We start from the raw sequence: 20552 nt of genomic DNA on the forward strand, positions 1-20552 counted from the left end.
GGGGGGGGGGAGTGAAGATCAAATTGTCCTCCCTCTAATAATTGTACATCGTTTCCTAAAAATTACAATTACACAAAAATTTTGGTCTTTGTACTATTATATTCCTTTTCAATATTCTCATATATATCAAACAATATAATTGAAATTATCAATAATTTTGTTTTAGTCTCACTGACTGGTTTTTTAAACCTTAAAACTACAATCCAGTAGGATAGGATGTTCACGTTTTACTAATGACTGTCTTGTCTTTGTTTTATAGAAAAATAAAATAAAATAAAATAAAATAAAAGTAGTACTTCGTATCAAATTGACTTCCTAAGTGTAAGAAATAATACAATTATGACATGACAACTTGCTATTTACCTCATTTAGTGGCTCTTGAGCAGTGATTCTGAGACTTTGGATTAATCTGACGTAAGTTAGAAAACTCAATGTTTCAGATGGCATGTAGTGACCTCCCCTATGGGAGATCATGAGATCGAGCCTCAGTGAAAGCATTGTTAACTCTGTATGTTTTATTAGGTTGGAAAAATATATTTGAACAGATGCTACAATGTAATAGAGTCAATAACATTTTAAAAAATTTCTTAATTGAGAAAAAAAGCTCAAACGAGGCTCCTTACATTTGTAAAATAGTGCAATTAAGTTATAAAGTTATGTATTTAGCAGTTTGTCATTGATGTGACAGTGACAATATTAAAATGTAGCATCTCAATGTATGCTTACATGGATTTTAAGTGTACAAATTTTATTTTTAAATTAAAACAATCATTGATTATCAATGAGAATCGGAGGTTATTCTAGATTTTAAAAAGAGAGCCGTAACTACTTTAGTCTCAAAGGAACAATGGTAGTTGCGCCGATGATAACTGTTATTAATTGTATTAACAGTAATAATTACAAGAGTACAGATTCTAGTTATATATAAAAGAGGAGACCGAGGGAGATTAGGATTGTAAATCATAGGGAGACTAGGATTGTGAATCATAATATAACTTAAATATATAGAGTCTTAATACTCCCATCAAGCACAGGATACATACGTGACCAGTAGATTGCATTGTCTCTAAGAAAAGAAAACCTAAGACCTACTAAAGCTTTTGTAAATATATTAGCAAGTTGATCTTTGGTGGAGATAAAGTTGACTTGAATCTCTCCCTTAGCAACTCTGTCTCTCACAAAATGATAGTCAATCTCAACATGTTTAGTGCGAGCATCAGCAAGTTGATCTTTGGTGGAGATAAAGTTGACTTGAATCTCTCCCTTGGCAACTCTGTCTCTCACAAAATGATAGTTAATCTGAACATGTTTAGTGCGAGCATGAAAAACGGGATTAGCACATAGATAGGTAGCACCAAGGTTAACACACCACAGCTTGGGAACAGAGATCGCAGTCACGCCAATCTCTCGTAAGAGGGAGAGAACCCAGATTACCTCAGCACAAACATCAGCTAAACCTTTGTATTCAACCTCTATAGAAGATCTAGCCACAGTTCTTTGCTTCATGCACACCCAATACACAAGATTTGATCCAAGAAAAACAGCATAACCACTGGTTGACTTACGATCCTCAGGACAACCAGCCCAGTCTGAGTCAGAGAAGGCATGCAATTCTCTAGACTCAGATTTTCGGATACGTAAACCATAAGATAGAGTCTCTTTGACATACCTTAACACATGCTTGATTTGTTCCCAATAAGTGATCGTAGGAGCATGCATATGTTGACAAAGTTGGTTAATTGCAAGGGATAAATTTGGTCTAGTGATAGTAAGATACTGAAGAACTCCAGCGAGGCACCAATATTGCGTAGGATCATCATATAAATCTGTAGTGTGAGAAAGAGATTTCGAAAGAGGTATTAGGGTGGACAGAGGTTTGCAATCAGTCATACTAGCACGTTTCAAAATATCAAGCATATACTGTTGCTGAGATAGAAGCTAAGGATCCCATCACTGCACTTAACGGTTTCAATACCAAGTAAGAAACCTCGTTCACCAAGATCCCTAATCTTGAAAGTAGTAGACAATTTTGACAGTAAATAACTAACAAGATTCAGATCACTTCCCATTACCAGAATGTCATCAACATAAACTAGAAGGATAAACATAAGTAGAATTCTAGGAGTAACAAAATAGTGACATCTATTTTTGATGCCTGAAATCCAACAGACAATAAAAACGTATGAAGGCGGTTAAACCAAGCTCTCGGAGCTTGTTTTAACCCATACAAGGATCTCTGCAACAAACAGACATGATTAGGAAATTGAGTGTAAACGGGAATTAAAAACGCCTGAGTGTCGAACTCAAAGATGGCAAGTCGGAGCAAGTGAAATGCAAGACAATTAGGTGTCACAATGTCTCAACAAGAGTGAACTAGGTGCTAGATGGGGATGGCAAGGAAACAGGGATGCAAGCATAAGAAATCAAGAAATAAAAGAAAACACACAAGTAGACGGGGATTTGGATGGAAAGGATTTGTGATCATGCATTCACTGGTCTTTAACTTGGGACAAGGGATGATGCAAAGCTTGCCTAACCTAAGGAAGAACCAAGGCACCAACATTAGGTGGCGTCACACCTAAACTCGCATTCCCTACGTCGGGTGAGGCATTCTATCAAACACTTAGTGGGTGGTCTACCGTCTCCTCCCCTAAGCTCGCCCTCTCAGATCGTAGGAAGGGGATTGCAAGGGCAAGACTAAGGAGAGTGCAATCTCTTGATAAACTCCCACTCTCACACTCATCCTACAATGAGAAGAGATCAATATGCACATCTCTACAACAAAGGCATTTAAGGACAATCCATACATCAAATCTCATCATATAAACCATACTAAACATGAATACATAATCTACAAATCAAATCAAATCCAAATCCGAGCAATCTAAGCACTCATCATCATTACAAGGATAACAAAACACAAATTAAATATGAAATAATAAACAAGGAAGAACGGTTACCTAAGTCTTCAATCTATTGTGTAAGAATCCAAGGAGAATTTGTAGAACAATAAGTGTAGATCTTCAAGGAAATGTAAATCTAACATAACCCTAATCTAACCTAATCTAAGAGTGTTGAATTGAAAGGTGAGGAAATGGGGAAAAATATTTCTCCTAAAACAATCCCCTTACAAGCCTGTAAATAGCCCTAGAATCTGAAATTTCATTTAACTGTCCCGTCCAAGCACGCTGCAGCGCACGTTGCGAGCTGCATGGAACTTTCTGGAAATTTCATCCAAAATGAAAGTTGTAGCCCTTGAAAATCCCGAACCATAGCCACTTAAATCACCTCATTTGGACACTCCTAGCTCAATATATGATCATTTTACCGAACTGTCGCCAGAATGCCCTGAAAATGACAATGTTTTGCTATTTTTCTACAAATGCAATAGAATTAGCCCTTAATCCTAATTTCTATAAAATTAAGCTAATTAAGCATGAATTAAGCATAAAGGACTCTAATTATAGAACAATTAGCCTATGAAACACCCTATAAAACATATCATCTTTGGCACTTATCATGTATCCAGGAGGTTGTCGCATATAAACAATTTCAGTCAAATTACCATTGAAAAAAACATTATGAACATCTAGCTGTCTCACAGTCCAATCAGAGGATAAAGTGATGCGTAGTATATTTGTAAACAAATAATACCCGGAGTATCGGTTAATCGATCCATAGGGAAGTGGTTGTATTAAGCACTGACTACTAAATTATTTTATGAAGCTAATCCTAACGATTGATTGGATGATTGATTGCATAAAATAAATAAAGTAAAGCAATGATTCAGGGGTTTCGAAAACAATGGGGAAAGACTGAGATTCCAGGGATTTAAGTGTTTATTCCCCTAGTGCCTAACCAAATGTAATATTAAATCTGGGTTCATACGAGTGTGAGGATGCAAAGCGGTTAGAGCTACTCCCGATGTAACACCTCAGATTTTCAAGACATTTAAAACTTATAAAATAAAGGTGAAATCTCATTAGATCCCAAAACATAATACAAGAGTACGGGGTGCTATGCCACACCTGAGCTAGAGAACTCAGGTGCACAGGCTAACTAACTAATATCCTCAATAACGTAAATGCATAAGCATGGCATGCAGGCCGAAAGGGAAACTATCTACTTCTACGCTCCAAGTTTTAGCGTGCTCCAGTGACTTATTCTTCTGTGCCTGAAAGCTAAATATATCTGTTCAGCGAGAGATGCTGGTAACCCACTCCAACGCGTTGAAATACAATACATATAGTTATATACATAGATATACGAAAAGTCATTTCGAAGCATGAAGATATATCCTAAGAGACTCTAGCTTTCAAATCAGGGAACCGACTCGACAAATAGGGGTACACACAATCAACAGTCATAATCAAGCATATACAATTCTCACATAGGGCACAGTTATAGATAAGCACAACCAATAATCACAATTAAGCATTACTAGTAAGAGCCCTATGGTCACGTTTCCATAACAGTCGTATCATCAATTCTTCTAATCTCATCACATAGCACACTTTGTTGGCGCCACAGGACCAATCGCATGCCCATACATGAGGGTCAGCGCATATAGCTCTGACACGGCCCCGCAGCACCCTGCCCCGTCTCACAATACGGAGGGGTCGATCGCAATCGACCGATGAACCGCAACTCTATATAATATTTATATACTTGACCGGTCTTTACCAGCCTGGTTAACAGTTGGGATGGTTCTCAACCCATTCAACTGCCCGTATAGTGGACCTCTGTCCTATATAATATTTATATACCTGACCGGTCTCTACCAGCCTGGTTAACAGTTGGGATGGTTCTCAACCCATTCAACTGCCCGTATAGTGGACCTTTATCCTATATAATATTTATATACCTGACCGGTCTCTACCAGCCTGGTTAACAGCCGGTATGGTTCTCAGCCCATCCGACTGCCCGTATAGCCCGATTGATCTCAACCAAATCGGGGTAACATGCACACATAACACATAGCAAGCACATGCAACCCATATTAACACATTGGGAAGGGGGAAACGTATAACGAAACCTATACGCGATCCTTCACATGCTAAGAATAATCCTAAGGGGTTCATGCTTCTTTCACCTAGGTCAACGGGATACCAATTCAACTAACATACAATATATAAGACTCATACAACCTACGAACGGTACCCAAAATATCAAACTAGACATAGGCACGATAGACGGAGTCCGTTGGGACACCACGGGGGTCAAGGGACATCAAACGGGGAAGCCGAAATCTCGGGTTGGGGTATTTTCCAGCGGGTAGCCGGTGGGTACTGTTCTGGGCAGCGGGTGCCCGGCGGGCAGCTGCCCGCCCGCCGGCTGCCCGCTGCCGGAGCTGCCCTTCTTGGCCGCGGGTAGGTGGCGGGTCCCCTACCCCCACCTACCCCCCACTGACTCTTTTTCACCAAAAACGCCCCGGGAACCTTTGTGGAACCCGGAACCATGCTTAGACACTTTCAAACGCAATTGACAACAACACGTAGACAATTAACGGATCGAAATCAAGAAACATACGGCACATATCCTAACATGCTTTTCTAAACATAATTAACACCCAATCATGCGAATTTCCGCCCAATACATCAAGAGTACCACCATACGAGTTTCACGATACAACCTAGGGTTCTAATTACTTTTAAATCAACAAGAACACAATTCTTCTCCTAATATCAAGATTCGGTAGGAATATCACATAAACATCAAGAACATCATGCCATTATCAAGAACATCATGTAATCATCAAGAACGCCACATATTCATCAAGAACACCATAATTATCAAGAACCTATCATCGTCAAGATCATCAAGAACATCAATGGAATCATAACACCAATTATCAATATAACGAATCATCAACACACAATAATATGGGAAATCCTAAGGGGGAATCATAGCTATGAAAATAGGTTTTGTTGAGACATGGGTTACCTCTTAGCCTTAATTAATTCCTTGGCTATGAAGGGTCTTTCTTTAAGCTTTCTTCTTTCTTGATTTCTCATAAGGGGATTCTTGGAACTTCTTGTGTGGTGAGAGATTATGGTGGTGAAAGATCTAGGTGCCTTCTATATCCCTATTTATATATTTAAGACTCCTAATTAGGGCCTGAATGGTATGGGTTTACTAATTCTATTCCTTATAGGACTAAGGACTTGTTTTAGGGATAAAGGGTCCATGGTCCATAGTGGACCATATTAATTAATTAAAGAGAAACCTAACCGAATTAAATCATATTTAATTATTATTAACGGGATTAATTAAATAATTAATCCGGGATTGAAGGCCGTAACACGGGGTGTTACACCCTTAGTCACTAACACTGGTGAATATCCACTCCCATGCGATAATCACCCAATAAAACCAGAACAAGCATCATAAATTCCTAATTAAGTTTCAACAGCTAGGTTGGAAACATTGAGTTTTTACTTTAAGATTGGAAACAAATGTTTGTATCAACAAAAACCTTTATGGTTCTGGTGTTTTGTTGGATACACTATACTGTTTCAATCTTAATGATGACTTTGTTAATTCCTTGTTTAATGTGATGTTTGTGTTAAAAGGAGTGCGCCAAAAGAATCTCCAGCTGACTTGTGGCATAAAAGGCTTAGTCATATATCCAAAGAAAGGATATTGAGACTTATTAAAGTTGGAATTTTGTCTCAATTGGATTTTACTGACTGGAATGGTGCATGTGTCGATTGCATAAAGGTAAAGCAAGTCAGACATGTATCAGTACACTCAGCCACAAGAAGCTCATGATTACTTGATTTAATACATACAAATATCTGTGGTCCCTTTTGATGTTCCGTCTTGGGGCGGTGAGAAGTACTTTATTACCTTTATTGATGATCATTCTAGGTACTGTTACATCTATTTACTGCATGAAAGATCTCAGTCTGTGGATGTCCTAGAAACATTCATATTGGAAGTTGAGAGGCAGTTAAATAGAAAGGTAAAGACAATTAGATCATATAAAGGTGATGAGTATTATGGGAAAACATCAAAAGTTGGACAAATTCCTGACCCATTTAAAGAAATTCCTCGAATCTAAGGGCATTTTGTGCATAATACACAATGCTAGGCACACCACATCAAAATGGTGTGAAAGAAAGGTGAAATCGTACTCTAAGGGATATGGTTAGGAGTAAGGTCAATAACTGTACATTGCTTGTTTTATTGTGGATATATGCATTAAAGACAACAGCATACTTACTCAATAGGGTTCCTAGTAAGGTTGTTTTTTTTAAAACACCTTATGAACTGTGGACAAGAAGGAAAGCTAGTTTGAGGCATCTTCACATTTAGGGCTGTCAAGCTGGAGTGATGATATATAATCCACATGAAAATAAATTGGAATCCAGAACCATTAGTGGTTATTTCATTGGATATCCAGAAAGGTCTAAAGGGTATATGTTTATTGTCCTAACCATAAGTACGAGGATTATTGAGTCTGGTGATGCTCGCTTCATTTAAAATGGCGAAGTCCGTGGGAGTGTGGGAGCTCGTAATGTTGAGATTAAGGAGTCATTGATGGATCCAGATTCATCAAGTGATCCTTTTTCCTGTTGTTGTTCCTATTGCTGCAGTGTAGCCTTATGGAAATACTTTGGAACAACAACAACTAGATGCTTCAATTCCTCATGAGGAAGCTATTGTAAATGAAGATGAGGTTAAAACTCAAGATGATGATCAAGTGCAATCTCAGCAGTAAGTGGCATTAAGGAGATATACTAGATAGAAAAGATCAGCCATTCCTGATGACTATATTGTTTATGCACTTGAGCATGAAAGTGACTTGAGCATTCATAATTATCCAGTCTCATTTAACCAAGCCATACAGGATAATAATTCTCCTTGAGAATTATTTTAGCTTTGGTGGCTCATTCTGTTCTTGAGCTCCGCCAAATGGTTGTTAAAATTGCCTTTTTGAATGGTAAATTAAAAGAGGAAGTGTACATGGATTAGCCGCAAGGCTTCATGGCCACAGGAAAGGAAAATCTGGTATGTAGATTGAAGAGGTCGATCTATGGATTAAAACATGCTTCTAGACAATGGCACCTGAAATTGTCATTTGGTTTTGTAGAGATCATTGTTGATCGGTGTATCTACATAAAGGTTTAATGGAAGCAAGTTTGTAATCCTAGTATTACATGTTGACGACATTCTTCTTGCTGCTAATAATAAAGGGATGTTGCGTGATGTTAAGGAATATCTTTCTAAGAACTTTGAAATGAAGGATATGGGTGAGACTTCATATGTGATTGGAATAAGAAATATTCTGTGATAGATCACATGGGATTTTAGGTTTATCCTAGAAGACTCACATTAACAAAGTTTTAGAAAGATATAAACTGGAAAACTGCAAAAGAGGGTCCTGTGATACTTACAAGGCACTAAGGACCACATGCTCACCTATAAAAGGAACGAATAACCTGGAGGTTATAGGTTATTCGGATTTAGACTATGCCGGATGTTTGGATACCCGAAAATCCACATTCGAATATATTTTTCCACTTGCTCATGGAGCAATATCTTGGATGAGTGTGAAGGAGCCTGTCATTGCTACTTCCACTATAAAGGCAGAATTTGTAGCATGCTTTGAGGCTACAATTCAATAATCATGACTGCGTAATTTCATTTATGGTTTGGGCATTGTCGACACTATAGCCAAACCATTGAGGATTCATTATGATAATACAGCAGCTATGTTTTTCTCAAAGAACGACAGATATACTAGTGGTGCCAAGCACATGGATTTGAAATTTCTGTCTGTTAAGGAGAAGGTACAAAATCAAAAGAGTATCAATAGTGCATATTGGCATCGATCTTATGATCACGGATCCGTTGACTAAGGGATTGGCGCCCACGACCTTCATTGGCCATGTTGGAAGGATGTGCATACTGGTAAAGTCCTTGTATAACGGTTAACTCTGTCATACATGTATGGATTTATGTTTGATAGCACATCAGGTTGATGATATTCTTAGATATCTATTCAGGTTTTGATTTTGTTATGGTTGATGTTGATCACTTATTTATGCATAATTCAGAAGTGATAATAATGGTCTTGTTTAAGACATAAAGAATAAGGTACTTTCGGATTTTACCTTATTATTATGGTTCGAATTCTTATTAACTGTGATACATGGAAGGGAGCGGGACGCTATGTCAGGCCTGTAACCGCCATGATTCGGTTAATAAAGTTCGATAAGGTGGTGACTTTTACATTTTCATATTAAGTGAGCTCAAATTAAGGATTGAAAATTGTAAAGTCACGCATATATGAATCAAGTGGGAGATTGTTAGAAATAATTTATTCCTAACGTTGATTTATATAATTAAGGTGTCATGCTCATATGAATCAGTGGGAGACTGTTAGAAATAATTATTTCCTAACAATGATTTATATAATAAAGGTTGTAATTCCATAAGGTACTCACGTTGATGATTAGTGATGTGTAAAGGCGGAATTACTGGGTGAAATTCCCCCCCTCTCATTCTGTTAAAATTTAAGTTTATAAGGGTTAAAAGATGTATAATGGATAAGGTTATGAGTTTCACAATCCTAAAGGGATTTCTATTCCTAAAGGAGGTCACATTCCTAAAAGGATTTCTATTCCTAAAGGAGGTTCCCCATTCCTCTTGAAAGAGGGGTTCTCATCACATCTATAAATACCCAGGAAAACTCTAGGGATCTTAACGGTTTTAAAATCTCTAAGTTTTCTAGTCTCCGTATCATCAGGAGGTGAATAAGGTATACGGATCAGAGAGGTGAAGCATTATATTCTTGATTCATTCAATTTAGAGATTACATCTTCAATGGAAACAAGTAAGTCCTATCTTTCCTATTTAATTAAAAGTCCATGATCATGAACATTGTTTAGTTGATTGATTTGATTTACATGCGATCATTGTTAATTGTGCTTCCGCATTTAAGTTATAGCGCATAAAGGATTATTTAACATTGAAAATGCAGAGAAGAGAGCAAAGGCATGCAGCTAGTGCGGCAAGTATACCAGGTATATCATATATACAATGTTTATGTGCGCTATAAAATGTTGTTGGATAAAGTTGTTCAAGGTAATCAGACGAAATTAACGTATCATTTACAGTGATGAAATTCTAGTCTACTTTAATTTTGTTTGAATAAGTTTTCTTTTTGCCTGATTAAAGTAGTTCTTGACATAAAATTGTTTGGTGTTAGAAGAAACGTATGCTATGTAAAATAACTTTGATGACTGAAGTGATAATCTTTTGTCTTTATATTGCTATTTTAATTAAGAGCAATGTACAACATTTTAGATGTGGGCTATATAAAATGTAGGGAAAATTGTAAAAATGTCCCTCTATAATATGTCAATTATCAATGTCACCTCTGAATTATGAGTGGTGTAAATGTTGCCCCTCAATTATCAAAATGGTGCACATATAGCCCCTCCCGTAACGGATCTGTGGTTCTCCACTGTCTATCGCTGGTACTTCAAATTGAGGGAGGAAAAAAACAACTAAATTACATATTTACTCAGACTTAACGGTGTCGTACACAAACAGGGAACCACATGTCCATTACGGGAGGGGCTATATGTGCACTGTTTTGATAATTGAGTGGCAACATTTACACCTCTCATAATTCAGGGGTGACATTGATAATTGGCATGTTATAAAAGAGTATTTTTTACAATTTTCCCTAAAATGTAAAAGTACAGTGATACAATTTAAATATTTTTAATTATTATTATATTTTATAGTATACTCATTATTTGTCTAATTACCTAAAATTTTGTTGGCATACATATCAAGACATACACAATGCAAACACGTATTCTAGATACGGAGGTTTGTTATGGACAGAATGTTTTGTGAATGAGTGTATATAAATTTTTATTATGTGTTTTAGATAGAATTACATTATATGATAGATTAGTGTTCTATAATTATTATTATTATTATTATTATTATTATTATTATTATTATTATTATTATTATTATTATTATTATTATTATTATTTTGAGCAAATAGAAGTTTCATTAAATGCGAATAGCCCGGTGGATAGCAAATCCCTTGAAATCATACAAAAGAGCCAGTTTGGCTTTGATAGGCAAAGCTGTAAAGGAGCTAAATATCGCGGCCGAGCCAACAGCTAGCCCTTCCGCCGCAAAGGCGTCGACTACTTGATTTGCTTCCCTATACACGTGTATTAACGAAGATCCCCAAATAGAGAGGTGAGAGCGGACACTCAAGACCACCTCTTTGATCTTCCATGGGATTCTTTAATTTCCCCCGTGAAAGCGAACAAGTTCTAAGAATCCACTTCAATGATGAAGGGTTACCATAGTTTCACACCATTGCAGAGATCTACACAAAGTCATCGCTTCCGCCTCCAGAGCTGAAGTGGCTTCCATACCATAGTGTTCGATCTATTATTATATTTTGTAAGAATATTAAATATGTTGGATTATATTTATTGTATTGTATTAGTACGTGATTAAAATTTTATTATATTGTGTGTTGAATGGTTTGAACTTATAAATGTTGTTTGGCAATTGATTTTCTGTTGAACATGTTAATTTAATTATTGTACATGTATTAATAAATAAAAATATATTACTTTTTCAAAAATATAACTATAGGAGTCTATACCATTAAGGTAAAGACGCTTTTAGTATTAATTTTTTAAGACGCGTAAAGTTTCCATTTTTTTTTGCGTCTGTAGTATATGTGTCTTGATTATGTAGTAAAGATGCATATTATCATTTAATAAAGAAGAAAATGACTCATTTTGTACTAGTGTATACTTGTACAACAGAGCAACTAGACTATCGCATGAGCTGATAACACGACGCTCTATGCATAGCTCCATCGTTGCAAGAGGATCGTCAAGGTCCACCTCGCCATCAGATTTTTTGGCAAGATCGAGAGAGAACAACGACTCATATTCAATGACTAGTAGCACCAATACGTACATAACTTATTCACGACGTTCATTGAGGATTGATGTAGAATAAGATGTATCCTTGCGTGATTAGTAGTATCATTCCAATTGTAGGAAAGTAATAAACATAAGAATATCCACTAAAATAAAGAGAAGACAAATATAGAGTGAAATTATTAGTCTTTTATTAATCATCATTCATTCCAATATATACACTAAGTAGTAAGTACATAGTTTCACAGTATAATTACAAGATGATAAATGATCGAAAATGTATTATCATAATATTACCTCTAGTAATTTCTACATATATTTATTTAGAACAATAATAAAATTTTCAAAAGAGTTAATTTTCAAATTTATCACTCAACTTTTGAAATTCTATTTTTTCTCTAAAATTTAACATCAATAATTTTGCAATTTTCCTAATAAATGACCAAATTGAGTATAAAATGAATATTTAAGGGACTCAAATAGATAATTTTTAAATTCAATGATAGAATTGAACAAACAAATTGAAAATTTACACCATGCAAAATGTTACATTTAAAAATTATTTTTTTTAAAAAAAATATTACAATGAACATAAGAACTTCAAAAGAAATTAAACATGTTTCTTTGGTGGAAGTTGAAATAAGTGAAAATCATCATATGCATGTGTTATTTCTTTTTATTGACAATGTCGGTAGATCTCATGATGATTGTAAGAAATTAAACAAGGAAAATGCTTTTCCCTAGTAATTTTTCATTTTTGATGTAATTTATATTTGTGTCCATAAATAGTTGACAACTTAACACTCATTTGTAATTAAATATTAAAGAAATGTCTTAAATAGTGTTACATGAGGAGGGAATCGAACACTAAAAAGAAAGTTTAAAAAAAAGTGTGCAACATCGCTCATTTTGACATAATCATACATGGTGGAGATCGGCAATGTCATTTTGTATCATCAGTAGTTCATCACTGGTTTTAACATCATCCTTGTACACCAGGCGCATTCCAATAGCCGTGTATACCGTATTGGAACCAGAAACTTCAATTTGACACCATTCATTACAATTATAATTTCTATCATGAAATGGCCTATAGGACAGGCAAGTGAGCTCATCGGATTCCATATTCTGATCAACCCCCTTAAAGCCCAAAACTAATGTAATATAATACCGACCACGACCATTACGAGTTGTGGGAATTATTATGAGATCAAGTCCATAGGTTTTAGTTACACCGGAAAATTTAATATTCCGACATCCTGTATTTATCAAGTTAGGAACCACACAGAATGCAAATCCCATGAATTTGTTATTGTACCAATTTTGAGGCAGGCTAACTGATAATTTATTTCCCCAATTCTTATACGTAAACCACTCAGGTAACACCATGCCTGGAAAGTAGACACTAATATAGCGATCTGAGTCATTTGATAGTCCCTGTGCCACCCACAGTACATGCTGTTAATAATTTAAATTGTATGTGTGAAACATGCATGCATGCATATACAACTAATTAAGGATGCATACAATGCATTGTAATGAGTTACATACCTTGAACAGGTGCTGCCATATTGCATCAACTATGTGACCGTAACGTGGATCCTCAAGTAGTTGAGCACATTTAGTGAATGAGAGTTGACTCAACTTTGGGTATTTAGTCAATGAATCTATGTTGCAGCCTTCTAAGCTGGGGCATTCATCTGCATACACCGATATTATACTAGATGGAAGCTTTGGCAAACTTTGAAGCCTCTCACATCCCACTAGATGAAGGTGCTTAAGTCGAGTGAGGCCGACAATGGATTCAGCTGGGATACAACCAAACTTGTTGTTGCTAAGATTCAATACTTTCAAACAACGCAGCTCTCCAAGATCACCAAGAGTAATGCCTCCATCTAGCATACTACAATCACTAAGATCCAGCTCTTCCAGTGAAGATAAACCAGATAGAGAAGAAAACGGTGAAGCCTTGATATCTAGAAAAGCTCCTGCTGGCAACATCCTAGAGAGGAATGAACAGCTCTTTTGTAATGGAGAGGCTAGGGGTTTGCATCCACGAAATGATAAAATCTTGAGTTTCTTGAGAAGTGAAATGGAGGATGGTAGGTCTTGGATCGATGTCATGTCACAGTACAACTTTTCTAAGCATTCCATTTCTCCCAATTCATCTGGTAATTTCTCAATCTTGGAACAACCACAGAGAATCACAACTTTTAGACCTTTCAATCTACAAATGCTACTTGGAAGGCTTGTAAGTTGCTTGCAATTGCTTACATCTATTAACCTCAGGTTTGTGAGGCACTCGATTGATGATGGCACTTCTTTAATAGCAGTAGCCTCAGCATGTACTTCTAACAGGCATGCCATGGGAGTTGCAACTTTTGGAAAATTTTCAAGTTTCAAGCAGCCTGAAAGGATCATTGTCTCAAGCTTTTCTAAATGAATGCTTTCGGGAAGCTTCTTTAGATTTACACATTGCTTAAGGTTAAGTGAAACAAGGTTCTTAAGAAATCCAACAGAAGCATGAATCTCTACCAAACTTGTACACTGTTCTAGAATCAACATTTCAAGATTTGGGATTCCTGTGAAATCTGGAGTCCTAATTAGTTTCTTAGAGTGGCTCAGATTCATGAATTTCAAATTGTCCAAGACCTGTATATACAAGCTAAGTGAGACATATATAAAAGAAAAATAATAATTAAGAATCCTCAGCTTCAACCATGATATGAATAAAATTAAAGCAAAAAAAAAAAAAGAAAAAAGAAAAAAAGAGAGATCAAATCATATCATAGACAAATAACAAATAAATAGTACACTTAGATAGATAAACTAACCTTGAACCCTTTCCAAAGTTGTATTATACGGCTATATTGCATTTTAAGAGAAACAAGTTTTTGTCCCTGGAATGTAGCAGGCAAACTTTTTGAAGGATATCCGTGCCAATCTAGCCACCTTAACTCGTCTGAGAAAAAATTAGGGGCCTGAGAAGCATTTGCATTGTGAAATTTGAGAAGTCTTAACTTGGTCATGTGTGTGAAGGCCTCACTACTAACTTTCACATCTGTTGCAACTTGCAAGTTGAATGCTATACCTTGGATGTTTTCTGTACCCTGATAATATAATATTTCACAATAAAACTGTTGAATTTGGAAGATGGAATGGCCTAGCGGGTAGAGAATAACACCATCCGCTAGTTAGGCGGAAGCAATGATGAAGAATCACGGAATAGAAAATGTATATAAGACTAAAATATATATTCAAACACATAACTGTAAGTAACTACCCATGACTAACACCTATTCATAAACATACACAACCCTATAGATAAACCTAATTCTTTATTTTTCAACACTCCCCCTCAAGGTGGAACATCTGGAAGTTCCAAGCTTGGATTAAAACATACACCCTACCTTACTTTAAATTACAAATGAAGATTAAAAGCAGCTAGAGAATAACAGTGCTGGATGGCTTCGGAGGGACAATGCTATACACAACCCTTGGGAATGAAGGCACCAGGGGCGACGCATGTCACGAACATCCTTGGGAATGAAGGTACCATGGGTAAAGATTAACACGAACACCCTCACAGCAACATAAATACTCTAGGATTTGCCAACAACAATCTTCATCAAAAGTGGCCGAGCAAACAAAGCATGAGCAGCAAGGGGATGAAATAGAGCCCAAAGTAATGACAAATGCACCCAAAGAATAAAGTATGAATACCGAGAACACCTATATGATTGTTGTTTATAACCCTTATAGGATAAGTGAATAACAAAAGAGGCTTCTGAAAATAAACAAAAGGTACCAAACTTGAAAACACTAGGGAATAAATATGGTATACCGAAAATAAAGAAACAAATACGGTTATACCAAAAACACCCCGGAAAGAAGTTGGTAACAAACCAAAAGAACCTTAAAACTTCACCAAAAGGTCCAAAGAAGGGCAAAACAACAATCTGGAAAATCTTTATCGGAAAAATACATCATATGCACAGAAAGAATAGAGGAGAGCCGACGAGCAGAACTAGAAAGTTTCACCGAAAAAAGCTACCGGAGATGGCCTCACGCACCGGCGCGTGGCGGAGGAGATGGTGATGCCGCTTACTGGGTCAGGCTCACCGGAAACGGTAGAAGGGATGGGTAACACCAATTTGACAAAAGAACTCAGCAAAAGCAAGTAATTTGAACATTTAAGGTTTGCGTGAACAGTAACTTTACTGTTCATGCGATTGAAACATACAATTTTGATGTTTGGAATACCCTAGGAAAGTAGGCTTTGATACCATGTTGAATTTGGAAGATGAAATGGCTTGGCGGGTGGAAGTAATGACGAAGAATCACGGAATAGAAAATGTATATAAGACTGAAATATATTAGTATTATCTGTGTTTCTAACAAGAAACATAGCGCGCACACACGCATACGCACACGCACACGCGCGCACACGCACACACACACACACACGCACACACACACACACACACACACACACACACACACACACACACACATATATATATATATATATATATATATATATATATATATATATATATATATATATATATTCAAACATATAACTGTAAGTAACTACCCATAACGAACACCTATTCATAAACAAACACAACCCTATAGATAAACCTAACTCTTTATTTTTCAACAAAAACAATTAAATTCCTAAAATGAATTGTATAAATTAATTAAATTAAGGGATTCGACTATACGTACCTCACTTCCTGTAAGTAGTTGAGAAATATCCTGAGGTAGCCACAACCTGCTATATCTTTTGGGATCATCTGGAGCTTCTTGGCGAACAATAGACCACCCCATTTCCTGGATTAATTGGTGCATCAAAATGCGACCTTTTGAAATAGTTATCAAACATTTTTCTCTGAGAATGTTTATGCCGATGTCAGAGTGGAAGTTGAAACTATTAAGTATTCTTGTTATGGATGTTCTCTTCTTCCCATTAAAGAAGCATGCAATGTCTAAGAAAATCATTTGATCAATTTTGTTGAGACCATGGAAGCTCACTTTAAGCTTTTCTAAAATCTCTTTTTCTGGGATTTCCTTAAGCCGTTCCACTTGGTTTCTCCATTGAGTAATGCCTCTACCATATAGGAAAGAACCCAAAACTTCAAGAGCCAAAGGAAGGCCCCCAGCATAGTGTACCACTTGACTTTCGAGCTCCTCAAATTCCTTGGTAGGTGCCTGTTGGTTCTTAAATGCGTGATGCCTAAAGAGTTGAAAGCTTTCAGCTTCCTCTAGCACACCCATTTTATAGTATTTCATATTGTTCACTTTATGGCTAATGAGCAAGTGCTTATCCTTGGTTGTTATGATGATTCTACTTCCAGCACCGAACCAATCACTGTTTCCAGCCAATGATTCCAATTGATCCCTGTGATCAACATCATCAAGAACAATAAGCACTCTTTTGCAACGCAGCCTTTGCTGTATCATCATTTTTCCTTGAAACACATTCTCTATTTTCAAATCTTTTACTGAAAGAATCTTAGATAGAAGTTTCTGTTGCAAGTGCACCACACCATGTTTGCCCGACTCGCTTCTAACTTCAAGAATAAAACTACAATCTTCGAATTCTTTTGAGATCTTGTCATATATAGCTGTTGCAATAGTTGTCTTTCCAATCCCGCTCATCCCATGTATTCCAACAAAGCGAACCTCATTAGAATCCAAGCCTATCAATCGATAAAGTTTCTGCATACGAGCCTCTATCCCAACCAGTATTCGATCATTAATTGACCTTGTTAAACCCAGCTTAGTAATGATATCTTCAACAATTCTCTTGATGAACTTTGCTTCATGCCTATATTAATAAAACACAGCAAGTACAAATCATAAATTAAAGACATAAATTAAAGCACGTTTTTTAGTTAGATGGCTTCACCTCTAAACATAAGCATGCAACTTCATGTGGGTAAAGTTCAAAAACAATTATCCATAGTAATATCATATGGAAAAAGCCATTGTCTATGCTACTACAGAAATAACATGTAACGTCGGCTCTACAACGTCAGTTATTAATAAATAATCGACGTTGTAAATTTATTTTTTAAAAAAGTAAAACTATACGTCGGTTAAATCAAAAAATCGACATCGTATAGTTTTATTTTTTAAAAATATATATTTACAACGTCAGGTATTAATAAATAATTGATGTTGTATGTCCTTTTGTCAAATAGACCCCTCTACTATTTCGAAGTGTTCAATTTCCCCCACCATCTAAAATATGTTGTAATCAGGCACATTTACCCTCTAAATTTGTTCAATTAAACTTTTTCATAGGTTACCACCCGGTTGCCCATTCGACTGGCGGACCTGGAAATAAATTTAATGGCATAGAATTTAATGTTATTGGTGGTGACATCAGCGCCTTCATCCCAGTCAACCTCCACTACCGCCGGCCGCATATCATCCTAGTCAACCTCCACCACCGCCTTAGCTTCATCATCACCAGCGGCGTGAATCGCTATTTCTTGCCAATGGTAAGCTCTGGTTTTTTACTTCCTCTACCGCCCCGAACAGCCCACTTTCGCCGTCAACTCTCTCCACTCCTCCCAATTCAACCTCTCCTCCACCACCCTCACCTCCAAACTCAACATCTCCGTCTCCGCCCCAAACCCAACAAAAAGCTCACATATTTCTACGACCCCATCACCATTTCCACCTTCTCTGGCGACATCCCCATCGGAATCGGATCGTTTCCGGCATTCGAACACAGCACCAAAAACACCACCACTTTGAAAACAACAATCTCCGCCTCAAAGCAAACTCTCGCCGTCAAAAGCCACAACCTCCAACGTTGACTGCAAGGTTGATCTCCGAATCAAGATCTGGAAATGGACTCTCTAAACAAGAAAATCGATGAGTGTCACGGACTGCGTGAAATCCCAGGCCGGCCGAGCCATTACCAGAAAATTATCGTGACCCAGATTTCTTGCTTACCTGGAGGGCAAATCTATGCGGGCTATGTAATCGTACAAATTGAGGCCGTGGCGGAATAAGGAGTTGGTTTCGGGGCCGAAGAGGTAGCGAAGGCTGTCGAGGCCAGCGTAGTACGGGAGGTAGACGGCGGCGGCGTGTGCGGGATCGAAGGTGAGGCAAGGATACTCCAACATACGGCGGTGGAACACGAGCTCGAGCATGTAGAAGCGGCGAATTTTAGGGATTTGCGACGGCTGTGGTGAGATTTGCGACGAGATCGGATTTGAGGGAAGCTCGAGCATGTGGCAGAGGCGGCGAAATTTTTTTTATAGATTAGGGAAAATAAGGTGTTTATTTAGTAATTCAGATTTGACCAAATTTTTTTTTATATTTTTATTATTTTAATGCCATGTAATTAGTGGCATGTAATTGTAACCGGGCCACGTCAGAAAAAATGGGTGGTTACCTATGAAAAAGTCGAATTGAACAAATTTAGAGGGTAAGTGTGCCTGATTACAACATATTTTAGATGGTGGGGGAATTGAACACTTTGAAGTAATATATCGGCTTATTTGACACTTCTCCCTTATATATATATATATATATATATATATATATATATATATATATATATATATATATATAAGTTATGACAGAAGAAGTGGTGGTAGTGTTATGTTAATAGTGGTATGGTAGTAGTAGGGGTGTAAATGAGCCGAGCAGCTCGCGAACCGGTTGGTCAAAGCTCGGCTGGAGCTTGGTTAACTTCAAGTCCGAGCCGAGCTCAAACTCAAATGTTTCAGTTCCCGTGCGGTTGTGCAGTTAAATATGAGCCATTGATCTTGCCTAAATCAACGTCCAGGATTAATAATGATATGATTAAAAAAACGCGCAATGGAAATTTGGTCCTTTTGCATCTAGGTTAAATTTAAGGTGCGTAATTTTCCTTTTTAAGGTGCTTAAGGTGCGTCAGGTGTTGAAAACTTAAGTGCATCAATCTAAAGCTTTAGGTGCCCGAGGTTTTCCTTCTTAAGGTACAGTGCATGGTTTGTGTGCTTAAGGTGCGTCAGTTGTTGAAACTTAAGGTGCGTCGGGCTAAAGCTTTAGGTGCGTGGTTTTCCTATTTAATTAGTTTTGTTTTCCTTCTTAAGGTGAGTGATTTGTATGTTTAAGGTCCATCAGTTGTTGAAACTTAAGGTGCGAAATTTTAAAACTTTTGGTGCGTGGTTTGTGTTCTTAAGGTGCTTTGTTTGTGTGCTTAAGGTGCGTGGTTTGTGTACTTAAGGTGCGTAATTTTTAAACTTTAGGTGCGTGATTTGTGTTCTTAGGGTGCTTTGTTTCTGTACTTAAGGTGCGTCTTTGTGTGTTAACCGCACGAAAAAATATATTTACATCTGATCCACTCCACGCACACACACACACACACACACACACACACACACACACACACACATATATATATATATATATATATATATATATATATATATATATATGTGTGTGTGTGTGTGTGTGTGTGTGTGTGTGTGTGTGTGTGTGTGCGCGCACGCGCGCGGAAGGGTTCAGGTGCGGGAACGGCTTCCCGTGCGGTTGGACACACCTTAAGTATTGACGCACATTAAGTACACAAATCACCACGTACCTTAAGCACACAAACAAAGC

General features: G+C 37.1%; 2 protein-coding genes across 2 annotated transcripts; both read right to left on the minus strand.

The window, feature by feature from the left end:
* Nucleotides 1-996: 996 nt before the first annotated feature.
* On the minus strand, nt 997-1890 carry LOC109148652 (uncharacterized mitochondrial protein AtMg00810-like). The gene has a single exon (XM_019296388.1). The coding sequence runs from the start codon at nt 1888-1890 to the stop codon at nt 997-999; it is 894 nt and encodes a 297-aa protein (XP_019151933.1).
* A 10930-nt stretch (nt 1891-12820) lies between these two features.
* Nucleotides 12821-19192, minus strand: LOC109148653 (TMV resistance protein N-like). Its single transcript, XM_019296389.1, has 7 exons — nt 18912-19192; nt 18480-18704; nt 16977-17772; nt 16671-16775; nt 14781-15049; nt 13491-14604; nt 12821-13376 (listed from the first exon to the last, which is right to left on the minus strand). The coding sequence occupies exons 1-7, from the start codon at nt 19190-19192 to the stop codon at nt 12858-12860; spliced, it is 3309 nt and encodes a 1102-aa protein (XP_019151934.1). The 3' UTR covers nt 12821-12857.
* Between the last annotated feature and the right edge of the window lie 1360 nt (nt 19193-20552).

The sequence above is a fragment of the Ipomoea nil genome, unplaced genomic scaffold (genome assembly GCF_001879475.1).
Source record: "Ipomoea nil cultivar Tokyo-kokei standard unplaced genomic scaffold, Asagao_1.1 scaffold2144, whole genome shotgun sequence".
NCBI lineage: Eukaryota > Viridiplantae > Streptophyta > Magnoliopsida > Solanales > Convolvulaceae > Ipomoea > Ipomoea nil.